The sequence below is a fragment of the Nerophis ophidion genome, linkage group LG25 (genome assembly GCF_033978795.1).
Source record: "Nerophis ophidion isolate RoL-2023_Sa linkage group LG25, RoL_Noph_v1.0, whole genome shotgun sequence".
Lineage (NCBI taxonomy): Eukaryota > Metazoa > Chordata > Actinopteri > Syngnathiformes > Syngnathidae > Nerophis > Nerophis ophidion.
In genome coordinates this window covers 2,236,790-2,259,056 of record NC_084635.1, presented here as the reverse complement: position 1 = coordinate 2,259,056, position 22,267 = coordinate 2,236,790, and the positions used below count along the sequence as shown (strand labels likewise).

The 22,267-nt window shown below is 38.2% G+C and overlaps 1 protein-coding gene across 1 annotated transcript; it reads right to left on the bottom strand.

Annotated features, from left to right (window-relative positions):
- Positions 1 to 254: 254 nt before the first annotated feature.
- On the bottom strand, positions 255 to 14,499 carry nr2e3 (nuclear receptor subfamily 2, group E, member 3). Its single transcript, XM_061887726.1, has 8 exons — positions 14,394 to 14,499; positions 12,831 to 12,981; positions 8,247 to 8,350; positions 7,886 to 8,167; positions 4,845 to 5,023; positions 4,522 to 4,762; positions 3,526 to 3,631; positions 255 to 1,030 (listed from the first exon to the last, which is right to left on the bottom strand). Exons 1-8 carry the CDS (start codon positions 14,485 to 14,487, stop codon positions 898 to 900), a joined length of 1,290 nt encoding a protein of 429 aa, XP_061743710.1. The 5' UTR covers positions 14,488 to 14,499; the 3' UTR covers positions 255 to 897.
- Positions 14,500 to 22,267: the final 7,768 nt, after the last annotated feature.

Sequence of the window (22,267 nt, the reverse complement as noted above, 5' to 3'; positions counted from 1 at the left end):
TAAGCTGATTAAAAATATATTGTTTGACAGCAATAGTCGAAACATATCTTTCTTTAGGTTATAATGTATCTCTTCATATGAAAATGTTAGAATGTGTGGATGTTTGAAAAGTTATATTTTTAACAGGTGCTACAAAATTAGTTTTGTGCCTTATTCTGCTACTTGGCTGAAAGACATTGTTCACTGTTCAATTGTTGATTTGAATAAACAAAACCTTAAAGAGAAAATACACAAAATCAAGCAATACTTCACTTTATCAAGGCGTGACAACATGAATACAACATTCACATTGAAAACAGTATTAAATATTTACAGTCCATCAGCCAAACAATAATATATACAATGTAATTTTCACTCTAAGACAAAAGTAGAGCAATACTAGCGTTATTAGGGTTGCCATGTGCTGTAAAATGGAATTATACCGTATAGAGAAACAAAAGTATGTGTCTCCTGTTCAGCCAAAAAAGCGATAATTCTTCCCGTATTACATTATTGTATCACTGTAGTTAACACCCAATCAGATTAGAGTGAAATAGTATAACAATTGTTTCAAAATGATAAAAAAAAAGCCATTTGGACTTGGCTCATTCTTTTTTTTTGGGGTGAGTTGGCAACCCTAATGGTAATAGAATAGAATAAAATAGAAAGTACTTTATTGATCCCTGGGGGTAATTCAGCTAATATTGAGTTTCTTAACACACAAAACAAATATAAGTAGGAAGCCTTATAATATAAATAGAATTAAGTGTAGTGGCAAAAACAAACCAAGATACAAAAAAATAAAGTGACCTTAGAGTTCAACTCAACTCAACAAAGCAGTGATCTGTCAATCATCCTTTTTTCCACGCTGGTAGGCGATGTTTGAAGTCTGCACGACACGTTTTGTTAAGGGAACAGTCAGTTTTTGAACATGTCACACAGCAGTTTCTCCATGGGAGTGTTTCCGATGGTCCTGTGAAAGAACAGCAGTTCGATGCGCTCGGAATTCACGAAGCGCAGCGACGGAAGGAGAAGAAGCAGCTTTCCAAACCTAAATTAAAAAAACACAAAAATATTGACTTTTTCTCAGTGTGCCAGTCAAATAAAACTTAATAAACAATTTGATTAACAAATATTCGGGCCATCAAAGTTAACATGATGATGACCTAACAAACGTTTATTTTAAAAGTACGTTTATTTTTATTTATTTATTTATTTTTAATTGTCAGAGCCCACGCTGACACAAACATGTGACGAGACAGATTGATGCTGTAATTAGTGGCAGAAGTAGGGAGGAAAATGTATTTCAACATGTCATTAATTTCAACAGATGGAAAATGTATTGTGTGTGTGTGTGTGTGTGTGTGTGTGTGTGTGTGTGTGTGTGTGTGTGTGTGTGTGTGTGTGTGTGTGTGTGTGTGTGTGTGTGTGTGTGTGTGTGTGTGTGTGTGTGTTTTAAAGAGTGTTTGTGTCCATTTTGTGTTCTGCAGTTAAAAAAGCATAATGTTTAATAAACATTATAAAATGATTAATATATATATATATATATGTATATGTGTGTATATATACAGACATATATACACATGTATATATATATATATATATTATATATATAGCATATATAAAAACACATATATAGAGACATATATATATATAGACATACTGTATATGTGTGTGTATATGTGTATATATATAATATATAAAATATAATATATACATCATAAATGTGTATATATATGTATATTTATATATATATGTACACACACAGTATTTTCATAGAATACCAGCCGTTTTGTAAGTAAAGTTTGTATTTTTTACATGCTACATGTCACTGATGAGTATTTGGCAAGCACTGTTTTGTACTACTAATTTCAGCGAGCCTTAAAGTCATCGTAGTTTGTTTACATGTACAACCTCGATTATACCACAGAAAGACATGTTTTATGCCACTCCTTTTTTGTCTAATTTTGTACACCAAACATTTTATACTGTGCTTGATGCACAAAGGTGAGCTTTTTGATTGTATTGATTTGCTGGAGTGCTCATCAGGTATACACACATATATATATATATATATATATATATATATATATATATATATATATATATATATATATATATATATATAGTATACCAGCCCTTTTGTAAGTAAAGTATATATTTTTTGCAAATCATTAAGGTAGTCCAAAATAAATAGTAAACAAATGAACTTTTTAAATGAAGAAATTAATGAAGCTACTTAAATACGGAAAATAGATGTACAGTATGTTTGCCACTAAACGCAATATTTTGCTGCAAAAAATCCTTAGGCTACATGTTTTCAATGACAATCTGAAAAAAACTAAACATTTACAGTTGTCCCTCATCCATCGCTGTCATTTGGTTAGGGACATGACGGCGATAAATGAATTAACGCAAAGTAGAAATCATTAATTATGAATCAAATATTTTCCCAGCATAAAAAAGCTGTTTACAACCTTTAAATACACTTTACAACATCTTGAAAGCCCTTTAGACACGCAATAACACTTTTTAGTCACTTTTACTCTCTTCTATTTCAATATAGCAGGGGTTTGTAACTGTTTTGACCTCAGGGCCCACTCAAATATTAACACAGAATATATCTTTATTTTAATCACCTTCAATAATTATATCTAACCTACTTACAATTTGCAACCTTGTCAAATGATCTAAAAAACATGTGTTAATCACAAATATTATTTATTAAACACATACAATTCAGGCTGATTTGAAATATAAGCAGTAACCAAATATACGACCTTCAAAGAGACTCATAAACAATTGACAAAAACACATTTTTTGTGCTAAAATAAATCAACTAAATTAATGACTATATTTATGTCACTAAAATTAAAGTGCAAATGAAAATACAGCTTCACCACTTTAATCATAATTTTTGCACTAAATAAACTACTCTATGACTTTAGCTCCAGACTTCTTCTTTTTTTGATCCTGTCATTACTGCCACAGGTGGAGGGAAAGCGTATTACAACCGAGTACCACTGCGCCCCATATGGACCACAGCTTTGAAACAGATATTTTTCTAAATCCATCTGTGGGGCGCCCTATGGTTAAGAAACACTGCGATATAGTAATGCTGCCTGAGCCAATCAGTGACCACGATACTGAACAGAACACAAGATAAATAGTCATTTATAAAATTCCAGCAGCAGTGTACAGAATTGAGATTGAATTTAAAAAGTAAAAAGTAAATGTCGGGGGTATAAATGGTAATAAAATAGAAATGATAAAAAATAATAAAGATAAAAAGTAACAATAAAAATAAAAATTTAACAGTAAAAATAAGAATATAATTAGTGGCCAATACTACTGCAGTATAAGTATTTTTTGTCCATTTTGCTATTTTATGGTCGGAAATGCTTTATTTAGGACAAACACAATCATCCATTATGCTGTAAAAAATGTTTTTTAAATCTATATTGTGGAGACAGGATAATTGAGGCGCGATGTGGCGAGAGACGACTTTAATTCCGTTCCATCCTAGTGCTGAATAAGTCATGTTACCTGGCAGGTTGACTGGGGTAGTGAGAGCGAATGTGCTGTCCCAACATCACATGGGACTGATCCTGAAGGTTCTCCACTTGTTCTGGATCTTTCAGACCACGTGTCTCTGTGGACAAGAAGAAAGACCAATGTACTGTAGGATGATCAGATACCCTAAGTTTGCTTTCATTGTCAGTTGCAAGACTCGAATCCCGTCACTAAAATCACATTTAGTTCTATTTAAAGCAGGCCTGGGCAATTATTTTTACTTGAGGGGCCAACTTTAGAGAAAAAAATATGTCTGGGGGCCGATATATCGATTTTTTGGAACACTAATACAAAACCTCACAATAATGTCTGTTTGAATGCTAAAAAAGTTATGACAGGCTGCTTCAAAAAACAGAATGGTATTTGCCCCTTTTTTACTGAATGAGACACCCAGAATGTACATGAAAATAAAGAATGTAGGATTTACAATATTAACTATGAAGGATAAAACACTGAATATTGACAACAGATCATGCAAAAGCGCAGATTCCAACTATTGAAATACTTTTTATAGTTCAATACTTACGGTAATTTGAAAATATCACTACACATCATAATGGTTGCTACAGTTTCCGTCTTAAAGATCTAAAAAACACTGATTCCATTCCGCTAAAAAACGGAATGGAATTTTTTAAATTTTTTTTACTGAATGAGACACCCAGAATGTACATGGAAATAAATAATGTGGGATTTACAACATTAACTATGAAGAATAAAACACTGAATATTGACATCCATCCACATATTTTACAATCAAGCGAAACACAACAATGCCTACAAACACAGCAAAATATGAACGCGAAGGGTAAAAATGTACTTAAATATTGGAAAAAAATTTAGGGGAATGTCCTGCGTGCCAGATTGAAAAGTTTGACGGGCCGCATGTAGCCCCGGGTCTTATTTTGCCCAGGTTTGATTTAAGGGGAAGCATTTAGCATGAACACAAGAGGCAGACTCAGCTCTTCTCACCTGGCTTAAAGAGCACGATGGCTTTGAGGCAGGCGAACTCCGTGGGGTCGACGCCGAGGGCCTTAAAGCGACTGAAGACTTCCTGCAGGAGTCTGAGGTCCAGGCTCGTGTAGCTGGTCTTGCCCTGCATGCCTGGACAGAGGTCCGACAGAGAGAGCAGAGGACAGCTGTCTAGTGGCAGAGACCACTGGATGGCACAGAGGAGGAAGAGCTCGCTCCACGCCTCCTCCAGCAGGATCACCTGCAGGGAAAACACCCAAAAAGTCAAAATCTGGATCATTCCTTTCTGTTTAACACTAATTAAGACTGAAGTTTGGTCTCACCTGGTCTCTGAAAGGCAGGTTGGAAAAGACGGGCAGGTTCTTGGCCCACTTCACCGACATGAAAAGAAGCCTTGCTGAAGTCTCGTAAACATTTTCCGAGGAGGACGGATACAGTGCCATGTGATACTCTGAGGACGCGCGCTCTGGTTCGTTGCTGGTCACGTCGATGTTCTCGTCCGCTGGAAGACAAGACGGGCCTCGCTTGAAACACACATTTTGACTAACAAGTTAAAGTACCAATGATTGTCACACATACATGAGGCGTGGGGAAATCATCCTCTGCATTTGACCCATCCCCTTGTTCACCCCCTGGGAGGTGAGGGGAGCAATGAGCAGCAGCGGTAGCTGCGCCCGGGAATCTTTTTTGGTGATCTAACCCCCAATTCCTACCCTTGATGCTAAGTGCCAAGCAGGGAGGCAATGGGTTCCATTTTTGTGTAGTCTTTGGTCTTGAACGCACAACCTACCCATCTCAGGGCGGACATTCTAACCACAAGGCCACTGAGCAAGTGTAACAAACAAATTAGACAGTTGACGTGTGTGTCAGAGACAAATCAGTTCGTCTGAATTGACGCAGATCAGTCAAACTGCGGAAGTTGTAGGCCAGGGGTGTTAAACGTACGGCCCGAGGGCCGGAGCAGGCCTGCAAACAGGTTTTATTTGGCCCACGGGATAAGTTTGCTGAGTATAAAAATTAACCTGGCATTTTTTAAACGAAAGTAACAGCTGTTTTAAATGTGTCCACTTGATGACGCAATAGTATCTTTGTAGATCAGACAGGGCCAAATTAAGGCCCGGGGGCCACATGCGGCCCGTTAAGCTTTTCAATCTGGCCCACCGGACATCCCCAAATATTTTTATTTAGATCTTTAGGATGGAAAGTGTAGCTGACTTTATGATGTGCAGTGATATTTTCTAGTGACCGTAAGTCTTCAACTGTACCAAGTATTTCAATGGTTGGAATCAGCGCTTTTGGATGATATACCAGTTACTATGGTAATCTAATTAGTTACTATTGTAATCTACGTCACAGCAGCTCAGACGAGGCACCAAGCAGTGTGGGCGGGGAGCGTTTCCACAGACGCGGAAGAAGATTTTCACAACAAAGTTCTAAAGCTTAGTGATATATCAGATTATAGGTGGCTTTGTTTTGTACCCCTCGCATTCATACTTCACTGTTTGTTGCCTTTCACTGATTGTAAAATATGTGGATCAAAAGGGGGTGTCACGTTCATATTTTGTCAATATTCAGTGTTTTATCGTTCATAGAAAAATTTAAAATTCCATTACGTTTTTTTAAGGCGGTCTGTCATAACGTTTTTAGCATTCAATCAGACATTATTGAGAGGTTTTGTATTAGTGTTCCTAAAAATAGATATACCGGCCCCCAGACACATTTTTTTCTCTAAATGTGGCCCTCAAGTCAAAATAATTAACACAATCTGTTGTAGATGATGCCACATATGTACAAAATAAACCACAAGATGTTAGTCGAGGAAAATGATCAAACTACATACAGTAAATAACATACTGTAATTTGATTTTGGTATAATTTTTTAAAATCTTGATAGATTGAACATTAACACCAATGAGTTGACTGATGAACATTATCACATAATTCATTCGGAAATAATAATAACGACAAATAAAGATAGAATACTATTAACCGCAACATGTAAGTGTAAAAAACTCCCAACCTTAATGATTTGTAAAATTTCAAATTTTTCTAGTTTCAAACAAAGAAAATAATCTGAAGCTGTCTTTATTCTTAAGTTATCGTGCCCTGATTTTACGAGTCCGGCCCACTTGGGAGTAGATTTTTCTCCATGTGGCCCCCCATCTAAAATGAGTTTGACACCCCTGTTGTTGGCATTGAACAAAGTTGTGAGGTTTGAATCTGCATGAATTGCCCTGTGAAGAGCCCAGTTTTTCATGAAAAAACGTATGCAAAATGTCAAAATGAAATTTTACAACAAATGTATTCTGCGCCCCTTGCTGCTCCATCAGTGATCAGAGCACATTGGCAAATTTGACCAACTTTGAACCCAGGTCAGCGTTGACTCTGGAAGGGTGTAATAATATGTCTAAAACACATCAAACGTGTTATTTTGCACTAAAAACACACACTTTTGAACAATTGCTTCCCCATGAATTCAGTGGAGTACAAAACATAAGAAAATAAAAAATAAATTTATAGCATTTTTTTTTTAAATGAGTACAAAACATGCATCAAATTGAATTTAAAAAGGTGAGAAAAAAATTGTAAATGATTGTCTCCAATTCTGCTTAAAGCACCAATTTAGCCTGTGTTTGCATGTTAATTAACAACTATAAATTGTCCCAAGGTGTGGATGTTAATGGTTGTTTATCAATACGTGCCCTCTTATTGTGTCATCTCAACTCAGCTGGGATAGGCTCTATCGCTTCCGGAATTCTTAAAGAGGAACTGCACTTTTTGGGGGAGGGGGGATTTTGCCTATCGTTCACAATCATTATGGGAGACAAGATTTTTTTAAGGTTATAAAAACACTTAGATATGGATACATGGATGATACAGCAGAGGATTGGGAGAATGTCATGTGGTCAGATGAAACCTAAATAGAACTTTTTGGTATTAACTCAACTTGTCGTGTTTGGAGGAACTAGAATACTGTGTTGCATCCCAAGAACACCACACCTACTGTGAAGCATGGGGGTGGAAACTTCATGCTTTGGGACGATTGATCCGTGTTAAGGAAAGAATGAATGGGGCCATGTATCGTGAGATTTGGAGCCAAAACCTCCTATCAGTGAGAGCTTTGAATGGTTGACCAAATACTTATTTTCCAGCATAATTTACAAATAAATTCTTTAAAATTCCTACAATGTGAATTCCTGGATTTTTTTTCCACATTCTGTCTCTCCCAGTTGAAGTGTACCTATGATGAAAATGACAGACCTCCGTCATCATTTGAAGTGGGAGAACTTGCACAATCGCTGGCTGACTAAATACTTTTTTGCCCCACTGTAACATCAACAGCAGCAAAAAAGAGTCTCCTTACCGTCCTCAGGCTCCAGCTTGGCACAAGTCTCGGCCGTCATGAGGCTGGCCATGAAGCGGTGGTTGTTCTGAGGGCTGACACAGCGTTGGGGCGGCACAGAAGACGTGATGGCGATGGACGAAGTGATGTGAGGCCACGTGATGACGGAGCCGCTGGAGGAAGAAGACGAGGAGGAAGAGATGGGCTCCCGCGTGGTCGCCAGGTGTTCCTTCTCCGAGTCCACGTCGATGGAGTCCAGACGCACCTGGGCGGTGCTGCGCGGCTGCCGCTCGTTCTGCACGGCTGCGGAAGCAACATCAAGGGTGAGTTTGACTGAGTGGACCTTTTTTTTTTTTTTTTAAAAGAATCCCAAAACACTTACCGTCTTTATTCATACCCGACTGTAAACACTTCTTCAGCCGGCACGCCTGGCACTGGTTCCGATGGGCTTTGTCCACTGGACACATGCCCGTGCCTGCCTGACACCTGCAAGCCCACGCACACTGACATGTGTTTCCAATATTCTGCTGACATTGTGAAATAATTATGTACAGTACCCTCCAGTTTGAATAGAACATATTTTAGTATTAAAATTTAAACCAACAATTTTAGATTTTTAAAGGGGAACATTACCAGCAGACCTATGTAAGCGTCAATATATACCTTGATGGTGCAGAAAAAAGACCATCTATTTTTTTAACCGATTTCCGAACTCTAAATGGGTGAATTTTGGCGAATTAAACGCCTTTCTGTTTATCGCGCTGGAGGCGATGACGTCAGAATGTGACGTCGCCGAGGTAACACACCCACCATTTTCATTTTCAACACATTACAAACACCAGGTCTCAGCTCTGTTATTTTCCGTTTTCTTGACTCTTTTTTTGGAACCTTGGAGACATCATGCCTGGTGGGTGTGTTGTCGGAGGGTGTAACAACACTAACAGGGAGGGATTCAAGTTGCACCACTGGCCCCAAGATGCCAAAGTGTCTGCCGCCAGACCCCCATTGAATGTGCCAGAGTGTCTCCACATTTGACCGGCGATGCTAAGGCAGACATGGCACAGAGATGTATGGATAACCTGCAGATGCATTTGCAACTATATTACGCTTCCTTCCACCCACACTTACCAATCGACGGATTTAAGTTGCTCCAGTGTAAAAAGATGCGAAAGTCCTGATCGTTTGGTCCGCACATTTTACCGGCGATGCTAACGCAGCTATTCGGCCATGCTATGGCTATGAATAGAGTCAATAGCTATTCGCTCAATAGCTTCAGTTTCTTCTTCAATATTTTCATACTCCAACCATCTGTTTCAATACATGCGTAATCTGTTGAATCGCTTAAATCGCTGAAATCCGAGTTTGAATCCGGGCTAATGTCGCTATATCTTGCTGTGGTATTCCCATTGTTTGTTTACATTGGCAGCACTGTGTGACGTCACAGGGAAATGGCCAGTGTCTTCACATAGAGCCGAAAATAAGGCACTTTAAAGCTTTATTTAGGGATATTCCGAGACCGGAAAAATAAAAAAAATGTTTTTCAAAAAATACAACAAGCCACTGGGAACTGATTTTTATTGTTTTTAACCCTTTTGAAATTGTGATAATATTCCCCTTTAATGATCCCCACACCATTTACTGCCAGGCAGGGGCGAGCAACACATTCTGGGCCTCCTTAAGGGCACCCACACTTGCTATGTTTACATGCATTAAAAACACATTATCGCGTTTATTTGGTTGAAACCATTTTTTTTTAAAAACATCTTAAATATATTTTTTTTACTTTTTATAGTTATATTTAACAAATCTAGAACGCTGGATCTCCACTCTATTTTAATGCTGCCCTTACATATACTGTAATAATGTACATGGTAATTGGGATTTGTTTTATATTGTATATATTACATATAAATATAATAGAGTAATATATCAGTATATATTATATACTGTATATATCATATGTACATATAACATATATGTTATATTTTATATTGACAATTTGGTACATTTTTAGTCTACTTTATACATTATCCTTTCCATCCTTTGTAACTGAGCTACTGTGTGGAACACTTTGCCTTGTCGATTAACAAAGTTTATCTAAGTCTAATATCTAGATTAAACCCCCTAAATAAATGTTTTGTTGTAAAAAAATAAATCACATTTTTTTTACAAAAACATGACACCAAATTCAATATAAACTAAAAACGCATTGCATTTATTTGGTTTAAACATTTTTATTTTTATTTTTTTTAAACATCTTAAATCATTTTTTTACTTTTTAAAGTTATCTTTAACAAATCTAGAACGCTGGATTTACTCTCTATTTTATGCTGCCCCATTTTTTTTTTTTTTTTTGCTGCAGCTGTTGCATGCACTGTAATATTGTACATGGTAATTGGGATTTGTTATATATTGTATATATTATATAAAACTATATAATATCAGTATATTTAATATACTGTATATATAATATGTAAATATTCCACATATCTTATATTTTATATTGCTACGATGGTGCATTTGTAGTCTACTTTATACCTGCATTATCCTTTCCATCCTTACCCTTTCCATCGTTTGTAACTGAACTACTGTGTGGAACAATTTCACTTGTGGATCAATAAAGTTTGTCTTAGTCTAAGTCTTAGATCTAGATTAAACCCCCTAAATAAAAGTTTTGTTTGAAAAAAACAACAAAAACAGCAACCCAAAAACATAATTTTTTTACAAAAATGTGACACCAAATTGAATATAAAGTGCCCCCCCCCCAAAAAAAATTTAATAATCATATAACATATATTAATCATGAATACTTTAAAATTCCTTTACTTCAGAGTGAAAAGTAGACATTTTTAATTTATTCATCAGTGGATAATAAAAATCATATCAAATCTTCAATATTATGATGATTATATTATTATTCATGCAAAACCTGGAAGTTAAGTCTCCCCCTGACCCTAAAACCAAATGAACCTTAACTTTAATCCACGTTCCTTGAACTCTCCACAGTTATGGGCAATGAGATGCACAAGTGAAATTTGTACATAACTTACACTATATTGCCACATATATATTTAGGATTTTTTTTTTACCTTTCTTCTATCACCTCTGGTTCCAAAATGCTGGTACTGTGTGTGCATGCTTCAAGGTAAGTTTTGATGACGTCAGGGATGATGAACCATTTTGTATTTTTGATTATTCTTAATTTGATTCAAGCAACCGTATTACTACATTTTCACATCTATGATCATTTTGTATTGCCATTTACAACATATTGTATCATAACTTGCATATTTGAAAATTTAAAAAACCACAAATCTAACTTTTCAGTGCCATGCAGCTAGGGCAGGGGTCGGCAACCCAAAATGTTGAAAGAGCCATATTGGACCGAAAATACAAAAATTAAAATCTGTCTGGAGCCGCAAAAAATTAAAAGCCTTATATAAGTGTTAAGCCTACTATCAAAATGACTGCGTGCCGCAGGCTGACGCAAATCATCGTTAACAGAAATGTTGAAATGTAATATTTATTCTACACATTTTTACAACATTGGAAAACATTAGTAAAACAAATGTTTCTAAGAGGGTGAGATAACTCCTGAAAATTACTGACTTGGAATGGGCAAAAGTATAGATGTGTGTGTTCAAGTTAAAGGAAACTGCAGGCTGTCTTCCTCGAATGGATTAAGCACTTCACACAAGTCAATAACATCAACAAAGCTCACATTTGTGCATTCACGCACAGTATAAAACTTTTGGTGGACAAAACGAGACAAAAAAGGAGTGGCATAAAACGTGTCTTTCTCTGGCAGCCTCAGACAAAGTTGTGCATGTAAACAAACTACGGTGCGTTCAAGGACCGCCAAAATTAGTAAGACAAAACGGCGCTCGCCAAATACTGCCATCGGTGAAGCATGTTTAATATAAACAGTGTCCCTTCTAACTATTAGGTGTCATGTTTTTCCTCCTACAGAAACCATAATAAATCTAAAAAAAATGTTTCCCCTCATCTTTTTACATTTTTATACATTTTTGAAAAAGCTCCAGGGAGCCAATAGGACAGCACTAAAGAGCCGCATGTGATAATAAGTAATACAGATGGAAAAAAGGTTTTAGGACTTTTTTTCATATATATATACATATATATATTAGGGGTGTGGGAAAAAATCGAATCGAATTGTTTGCGTTGTGCGATTCAGAATCGATTCTCATTTTTAAAAAATCTATTTTATTTTTTTTAATCAATCCAACAAACCACTACACAGCAATACCATAACAATGCAATCCAATTCCAAAACCAAACCTGAGCCAGCAACACTCAGAACTGCAATAAACAGAGCAATTGAGAGGAGACACAAACACCACACAGAACAAACCAAAAGTAGTGAATATTATCAACAACAGTATCAATATTAGTTATCATTTCAGCATAGCAGTGATTAAAAATCCCTCATTGACATTATCATTAGACATTTATAAAATAAAATAAAAGAACAATAGTGTCACAGTGGCTTACACTTGCATGGCATCTCATAAGCTGGACAACACACTGTGTCCAATGTTTTCACAAAGATAAAATAAGTCATATTTTTGGTTCCTTTAATAGTTAAATAAATTTACATTATTGAAATCAGTTGATAAAACCTTTACAATAATAAAAGCTTTTTCTTTTAAAATCTACTACTCTGCTAGCATGTCAGCAGACTGGGGTAGATCCTGCTGAAATCTATGTATTGAATGAATACACAATCCTTTTGAATAGGAAAAATATCGTTTTTAAATCGAGAATCAAATCGAATGGAAAAAAATCGATATATTATCGAATCGTGACCCCAAGAATCGATATTGAATCGAATCGTGGGAAACTCAAAGACTCACAGCCCTATACAGTATATATATATTAATAATAAATGTAAATTGATATGATGGATTTTCCCAATGTTACCAAAACAAATGAGGAATAATCTTACCTGTAAATGAGCCTCCTCCTCACACTGCGTTTGAAGAAGCCGCTGCAGCCGTTGCAGGCGTAAATGCCGTAGTGTTTACCGCTGCTGGTGTCCCCGCACACCTTGCAGACCAGAGCTGGGCTGAGGGACTTTCCAGGGGCCGGACTTTTATCTGGTGGTGGGAGGGGGGGTCAAACACGATGGCAGAATGAGCAAAGGGGAATAGTGAGTGCCGTTCATCAAGTGGTTTTCTTTGAGTTGCGTCTTATTTGGGTGTGTGCCTGCTGTCGGTTGTCAATGAAGATGTCTCATTGAGCGGATTATTGGTTAGTAGTTTGATAATACATACATTCAGATATTAATATACGCAGACGTGAGGCCCCGCAATTTGTGGGGGGCCCTATTTTGTATAAAAATGCGCATATAAAATGTCATATATTGCATGACAGAAGCTTCATATGAAATTTTACAGCGAGCATATTCCTTGCCCCTTTCTGCCCTGTCACTGTTAAAAATATAATGGCAACTTTACTTTATTCTGTTATGTTTTGCTTGTAAGGAAGTCTTATTGGTTGTGTCAGGAAAGTTAAAATGTGTTGTTTTTGCAGAAAGAAAAAGTAATTATTGAACACATTTTTCCTCATCAATTAGCTTTTTTGGCACAAAATATGCATCAAATTGGATTAAAAAAACAAAAACATTTTGGCATTAAATAATAGGGGTGTCAAAAAAAATCGATTTTCCAATGAATCGCAATTCTTTTTTGTAAGGATTTTTAATGGATTAAAAGTAACGTGTGAACTTTTTTGTAATGGAGGCTGGGGGGGATTCTCCAGATAAAATTCGGAGTTGGGACGCCGTTTTAACGATGGTGGGTTTAATTTTATGAAAAAAGAAAAAAAGATTGTACAGTTCACTTTCCAAAAGTTGGTTTTAGTACGAAACAGGCATCAAATTAAATTCAAGTTTGAATAAAAATAAAAATGCTGGATACAATGAATTAAAAAGTTTTATAATGGGGTTAGCTCATAGATTTTGCTATGGGCTCCTGCATTTATAATGTTAGTTATATGAATACCAACATAATCATTTATAATGCAACCTAATTTGATGAAATTTGCAGCCGGTGAGCAGTAATTATAAAAAATATATAATTTGTGATACTTATCAATGGTAAAGAAACACCTTTGAGATGATAAGTAACCTGGTGGAAGAATATGTATGTTCCCACAAGCACGTTTTGTTTTATAAATGATTATTAGAGTTTTTTTTTTATCATTTTGTTTGGATTTATTTGTTTGTAAACCAAATGTAATTACTCCACCTTCACATTTATTATTATTCCACTTTTTTTTTTATTTTTTAGTTTGGATCCCTGTATTATTATTTTCAATCAAGTTTATGTGTATTTGTCCCTTTTAAAACTCGAGTAAATATGAAGTTAAAAAGAAAAAAATATATATATTTATAACAATATACATGAGTGTTTCATTTTTATAAATAAATATGAAAATGATGACGGTTAACTCCTTTTTTTTGTCACCTCTAAAGGCCTTGTTTTGCACACCTGAAAACTATTCTCACCTCCTCTGCTGTCGTCCGTCCCGCCACTCCCCGTCGACTCCGCCGGAGAAGAAGACGACATCATGGATATCTTTGTCAGGTGATCCTCCATCATTTTTACACCCCAAATCTTCCTGCTTAATGATGATTGACGGAGGGGAAAAACTCTTCCCCCGGTTCTGTGCTGGCCCAGATATAGGATCTGGTATCAGCAAACGAGGTGTGCTTCCTTTTGGGAGTAAAAAAAAGAAAAAAAAAGTGGGTGTATGGCAACCAGAGTGCACCTGAAGAGCCTCTACTGGGCTGTGGATTGTAGTGTGGAGATGTGAAGGGTCTCACACTTGTTGCACAGGTTCCGTGTCCTCCCACTGTCGTCCGTCACTGTCTGTGGGGGATCATCAGTGGCAGCTCCTCAAAAGGGAGCTCAAGGGAAGGGGAGGCGGAGGGGGGTGCTGGGGATTAGCCCCAAGCGCTGTGTAAGCAGCATGCTTATTTGTCATCCTCTTAATCTTTACTGTTCATCTACTGGATCAATCAGTCACATTGTATAGACATTGGAGTTTGCTAAGTAGGGCTACAACTATTTCACTTCCGATCCGATACCGATATTGGAGCGATAACAATATTTTGGTACCAAAATGTATTTCGATGCTTTTTGATATTGTTTAAAATGAATAGGACCACATACAAATTTAATTATTGACTTAATTTTATCAGAAAATATTGTGATACTGTTACTGTACAGGAGGGAAGAAGACTGAACAGATGCAAGGACGTCGTTTTAGCTCTATGTATAAATGCACAGGAAATGAGGCGTGTAATTAATCCAAAATATGTATGGTGTGCGACTATGTGAAGCGAGTATATGATGAGTGTTACCGGGAGTGTTAAGCGAGAGGCGGAAGTCCAAGATCAGGTCGGGCAAAAGTGATACGTCAAAGTCTGTGTCCAGGCGGGAGGTCGAGAGCCAAAGAGGCAGCTTGGGAACCAGAGGGAATACGGGGACACGAGACACACTGCTCGTGACCAGGAAATGCTGCTGGATTGCGATAAGGGGCACGAGACAATTGAACACGTAGGGGGAGAAACACAGAGAGAGAGAGAGAGAGAGCGCATAAAGCTAGAGACGAGTCAGCTTACTGTACGGAACGGGTAGCTACGTTCTGGCTCGGAACGCATATTTGCTTTAGCTTAAGAAGCCCAGTGAGCTCATCAGCGACAGGTGTGTTAAGTGCTGAATGATTGATTGGAGCCGCCTACTGCAGCTGGAGATGTCGTGCGCAGGTGCACTCAGCGCAGCACATTACTTATATGCTTCTAATTGCAATCAAAAAACAATAGTAGGGGTGTCAAAAAAATGATTTTCGAAAGAATCGCAAATCTTATTTGTAACAATGTTTCTATTACAAAAAAATCAAATTGATATAGATATTGTTTTTAATCTGTCCTGTCCAGCGTCTCAGGCAAATCATATTGGGGCTGTAGATCAGGGGTTCCCACACCTTTTCTGCAGGCGAGCTACTTATCAATCGACTAAGGGGAGGGGATCTACCTCATTCATACATATCATTTATATTTATTTATTTATGAAAGAGACATTTTTGTTAACCAGTTAGTGTTTAATGATAACACAAGCATGTTTAACACATGTAGATTATTTTCTTTCATGAAGACAAGAATATAAGTTGGTGTATTACCTGATTCTGATGACTTGCATTGATTGGAAACAGACAGTAGTGATGATAACGTCCACATTTTTGAATAGAGGAGAAAAAAAGTCCTGCTTTCTGTCCAATACCACATGAAAGTGGTTGGTTTTTGGCATTTTATTTGTCCAGCTTCCATACTTGTTTTTATACACTTCGCAAGAAATACATTTGGTAGCAAACTCCGTAGTTTGCTTGCTTGTTTGCGCTAGCTTTCTGAAACTCTTACATTGTTAACGCAGGCAGGATGAAGCAGCGCTTTTATTGTGAAGACAGGAACTTTGCAGTTGGTCTTAAAAGTTTTGAGGGCCGCTACGGTGTGAGGGTCTGTTGAATTAAAAAGTGTTTCTCGCCTTCCTGTCGGTCATTTTGTCTTGATAATGAGCTCGCAGCAGCCGGTGTCTTCTCACAAGACCCTCTGGTGCCGTGAATGTCAATCAGGGGACGTCTTGGTGAAGATTGATGATCGCAAATTTTTAGGTCTATTTTTTTGATGCCCGGCTGGCGATTGGCTGACACACCCATAATGATGTAGATGATAATATGTGCTGTAAATATTTACTTTAGAAAATAGAAGTGTTGGATACTTGTTACCTTATTTGTGTTTGACTTTATTCAATGTTTGGTTAAAATTGTATTAAACAAATCCAGTTTTCTTTTAAGCAAAAATGTATCAGAGCTGTGTGTCTGTTTTATCAAGTTTAATCACATAAGTGGCATGGAATATAATTTAAAATGTATTGGTTGTGAATCGAGAATCTTTTGAATCGATTGGTCAAGGTCAAGGTAGATTTACTTATATTGCACATTTCTAAAACAGACTACTGCTCCAAAGAGCTGTACATATTAGAACAGAAATGTAAAATATTAATAATATAATTCAAAATCACAATAAGGACAAAACCTTCCACCGTATTTCCGGACTATAGGGCACACCAGATCATAAGGCGCACTGCCGATGAATGGTCAATTTTCATATATAAGGCGCACTGGATGAAATTTTGGTCAAAATGTTGCATAGATTATGTTTTACAGATCATCTTCAAGTCGCTTTCTGACAGTCGCTTCCGGATGCACCGTTTTATGGGCGGTGTTATTTACGTGGCTCATCTTTGACAGCGTCTTCTCTCCATCATCTTTGTTGTAGCGGTGTAGCGTGCAAGGATGGGAGTGGAAGAAGTGTCAAAAGATGGAGCTAACTGTTTAAATGACATTCAGACTTTACTTCAATCAATAACAGAGCAGCATCTCCTCATCAGGAAACAACAACAAGGCCGTAAATGTGTCCCGCGAAAAACCGTCCGACCGGAACTCTAATAACTAATGTTCCTTGGGTGTAGGGCTGGGCGATATTGGCTTTTATTGATATCTCGATATTTTTATGCCATACTGCGATATACGATATATATTACGATATTTTGCCTTGGCCTTGAATGAACACTTGATGCATATAATCACTGCAGTATGATGATTCTATGTGTCCATATTAAAACATTCTTCCTCATACTGCATTAATATTAACATGCTCATTTCAAACTTTCATGCAGAGAGGGAAATCACAACTAAGTCAATTGACCTAAACTGTATTCATTAAATAATCTTCATTCTCTCCCGGGTGACTTTTTAAATGAAAGAACAAATTAATAGTGTTGCTACTTTTTTGTAGTAACACTTCTGCTGCATACTTTGCATTGGTTGATTGATACTTTTATTAGTAGATTGCACAGTACAGTACATATTCCGTACAATTGACCACTAAATGGTAACACCCCAATACGTTTTTCAACTAGTTTAAGTCGGGGTCCACGTTAATCAATTGATGGTACAAATATATACTATCAGCATAAAACAGACATCACGCAAGTTAATCATCATAGTATATACATTGAACAGCATATTGCTGTTGTCTGCTGAATATCTTCCCACTTGGAGCCAAACCACCGCAAGATAATGGATCCCCTGCTCTTTATGTGGGGCGGTATAGCTCGGTTGGTAGAGTGGCCGTGCCAGCAACTTGAGGGTTGCAGGTTCGATTCCCGCTTCCGCCATCCTAGTCACTGCCGTTGTGTCCTTGGGCAAGACACTTTACCCACGTGCTCCCAGTGCCACCCACACTGGTTTAAATGTAACTTAGATATTGGGTTTCACTATGTAAAGCGCTTTGAGTCACTAGAGAAAAGCGCTATATAAATATAATTCACTTCACAATTCACTATGTTGGGCATTTATTGTTCTTCCTCCATTTGTGATAAGTTTCGCACCATATCTCTCTCTCTAATCGGCGAGAGCTATGACGGTAGATTCGCGAGAGTATGTGACGTATGTAAGAAGGCGGGCTTGTTTTCCGTATCTGTCAGAATGAGAGACGAGGAGGAGTGAGAAACGCCTGTTGTGTGATGCACGCAGCTAAAAGCAACTCGACCTGCCTCAGCTAACGTTAGCCATGCTAACGTTAGCTCTCGGCGAGAGCATGTGACGCTACATGTGCGACAGTATGTGACGTATGTAAGAAGGCGGGCATATTTTACATCTCTGTGAGGAGGAGTGAGACACGCCAGTAAAGTAATGCACGCAGCTTAAAGCAACGGTGTGAGAACATATAATCGAATATTACGATATATTCATTTTCTATATCGCACAGAGACAAACCTGCGATATATCGTATATATTGATATATCGCCAAGCTTTACTTGGGTGTATAATGTGAACTCACTACACCGGTATGTTTTAGCGCTTTCATGGCGAGTTTACTGACAGATATAAGTAAGAACTTGACACTACTTTATATTACAAATGGCAACAGCAGAGGATGAATGTTCCATAACAAGAAGATAGAGAAAAAGAAGAAGCTTATCGACTACGGTGTCAAGTACTACAAAGGCGGAAACGCGCAATTTTTCAGAATGTATGCAGATCCCAAATACACATCAGCAGCGATTTATTTTCACGATCTTCCATTTTGCCGAAAAATTAAGACAATCGCCCTGTTCTGGTGATGTATTGATCAGATGAAGGCGACCTGAACAATCAGACTGTACTTGCATTGGACACATCAGATGTATATCCATGTGGAAAAGGCCTGGGTCATATCATGGTACTGATAGGCTCCAGCGACCCCGAACGGGACAAAAGGTAGAAATGGATGGATGGGGATGGTACTTTTCACACTGGCATGAAAAAACTTGTCACATCTCAAAATGAGCAAAAATAATTGGAACCGACCTGCAGTGTGGACATAGCCTGATATTTATCCGATGCAACTGCAGTCTAAATGATCAGCTTGAGTTCATCCAACCTATACGTCATCAGAGAACGACAATTGTCATAATTCTTGGCCCAAAAATCAGTGGGGAAAAATATCGGGGTTGTCCCAATACCGACATTTTGGTACCGGTGCCAAATGTGATTTTAGGAATACATATATTCGGCAGTAATTACAGCCTTAAGTACTTTTGAATACGATGCCACACATCTATTTTTGGGCAGTGTCATCTATTCGTCTTTGCAGCACCTCCCAAGCTCCATCAGGTTGGATGAGAAGCATTTGGTTTTCATCCAGGATGTCTTTGTACATTGCTGTATTCTTCTTAGTCTAGTCAGGGAGGTGACTAAGAACCTGATGGTCACTCTGTCAGAGCACAGCATTCCTCTGTGGAGCGAGGAGAACCTTCCAGAAGGACAACCATCTCTGCAGCAACCCACCAATCAGGCCTGTATGGTATAGTGGCCAGACGGAAGCCATTTCTTCGTAAAAAGTTTGCCAAAATGCACCTGAACGACTCTCAGACCATAAGAAACAAAATATCTGGTCTGATGAGACAAAGATTGAAGTCTTTGGCGTGAATGTCAGGTGTCATGTTAGGAGGAAACTAGGCACCAGTCGTCACCAGGCCAATACCATCCCTGCAGCGAAGCATGGTGGTGGCGTTTTTCAGCGGCAGGAACTGAGAGACTGGTCAGGATAGAGGGAAATATGAATGCAGCAATGTACAGGGACATCATGGATGAAAACCAATGCTTCCCATCCAACCTCATGGAGCTTGAGAGGTCCTTCAAAGAGAAATTGGCGACACTGCCCAAAGATAGGTGTGCCAAACTTGTGGCATCGTATTCAAAAAGACTTGAGGCTGTAATTTCTGCCAAGGGTGTATAAACAAAGTATTGCGCAACGGCTTTAAATACAAACATACTTGTTCATGCGATTTGTTAGTCGTTTAGTTTCAATACATTTGCAAATTGTTTAAAAAAAAACTTTTTGCATTGTCATCATCGGGTATTGTCTGTAGAATTTTGACGACAAAAATTAATTTATTCCATTTTGGAATATGGCTGAAACATAACGTGGAAAAAGTGAAGCGCTGTGAATACTTTCCAAAAGGACTGTATCTACCGAAAGCACTTTGCATTAAAACATCACATTCACCCATTCACACACTGAGGACAGAAGCTGCCATCAGTGTTTAACAAAATGACAGGTTTGTAACTCTAATCTAGGCTCCTAATTTAAAGCACAGAGTAAGCTCTTATTTCAAAACACTTGTTAGTCGAGGTACTACTGTACTTTTAAATATCTTTCCACTAGAACAGGGGTCGGGAACGTTTTTGGGTGAGAGAGCCACGAAAGCCAAATATTTCAAACTGTATTTCCGTGAGAGCCATGTAATATTTTTTAACACTGAATACAACTAAATGCGTGCATTTTTAAGACCAACATTTTTAGAGTATAATGAGTCTCTTATTCTTTTTAATAACATCCATCCATCCATTTTCTACCGCTTATTCCCTTTTGGGGTCACGGGGGGGCGTTGGCGCCTATCTCAGCTAAATTCGGGCGGAAGGGGGGGTACACCCTGGACAAATCGCCACCTCATCGCTTGGCCAACACAGATAGACAGACAACATTCACACTCGCATTCACACACTAACATTGTTATTCTAAAAGTTAACCAATAACAAATATAATACTTCTTACCATTAATGCGACATCTTGAACAGATGTGATAGAAAATGGATGGCTGGATTAAAATGCATGAGAATGTTTGATCTTTTGAATGTTATTCTTAACACTGTGATTACCAGCGGAATTATTAATTACTTATCGTGTTAAGCTAAGATTTATCTGAGAGCCAGATGCAGTCATCAAAAGAGCCACATCCGGCTCTAGAGCCATAGGTTCCCTAGCACTGCACTAGAACATTGATTCTCAAACTGTGGTACGCTGAAGACTCACTTGACTAAAGTACAGCGTTTTATTTTCCTATATTCAAACACAGGGTTACTGTTAAAACTGCAGGGTTTCCCACACATTCGTTTATTTGTGGCGGCCCGCCACGAAAGAATTAAGGCCGGCACAAATGAAAATAAAAAGTACACATTTCAAAAAAGTATTTATTTATTTATTTTTTCGGCTTTTGACTCGCTCGACCGCTCATAAAAGCAATGGGACTTTGTCTGTGAATGGAGCTTGTAGTTATATATTATATAAATATGTAAATTGGACTCTCCTATTTCTGGGGCTGAGGTCGCTGAGGTAGTTAAAAAGCTCCTCGGTGGCAAGTCCCCAGGGGTAGATGAGGTCCGCCCGGAGTTCCTTAAGGCTCTGGATGCTGTGGGGCTGTCTTGGTTGACAAGACTTTGCAGCATCGCGTGGACATCGGGGGCGGTACCTCTGGATTGGCAGACCGGGGTGGTGGTTCCTCTCTTTAAGAAGGGGGACCGGAGGGTGTGTTCCAACTATCGTGGGATCACACTCCTCAGCCTTCCCGGTAAGGTTTATTCAGGTGTACTGGAGAGGAGGCTACGCTGGATAGTCCAACCTCGGATTCAGGAGGAACAGTAATGCGGACGTTGTACCGATCCGTTGTGGTGAAGAAGGAGCTGAGCCGGAAGGCAAAGCTCTCAATTTACCGGTCGATCTACGTTCCCATCCTCACCTATGGTCATGAGCTTTGGGTCATGACCAAAAGGATAAGATCACGGGTACAAGCGGCCCAAATGAGTTTGGGTCTCTCCCTTAGAGATAGGGTGAGAAGCTCTGCCATCCGGGAGGAACTCAAAGTAAAGCCGCTGCTCCTCCACATGGAGAGGAGCCAGATGAGGTGGTTCGGGCATCTGGTCAGGATGCCACCTGAACGCCTCCCTAGGGAGGTGTTTAGGGCACGTCCAATCGGTAGGAGGCCACGGGGAAGA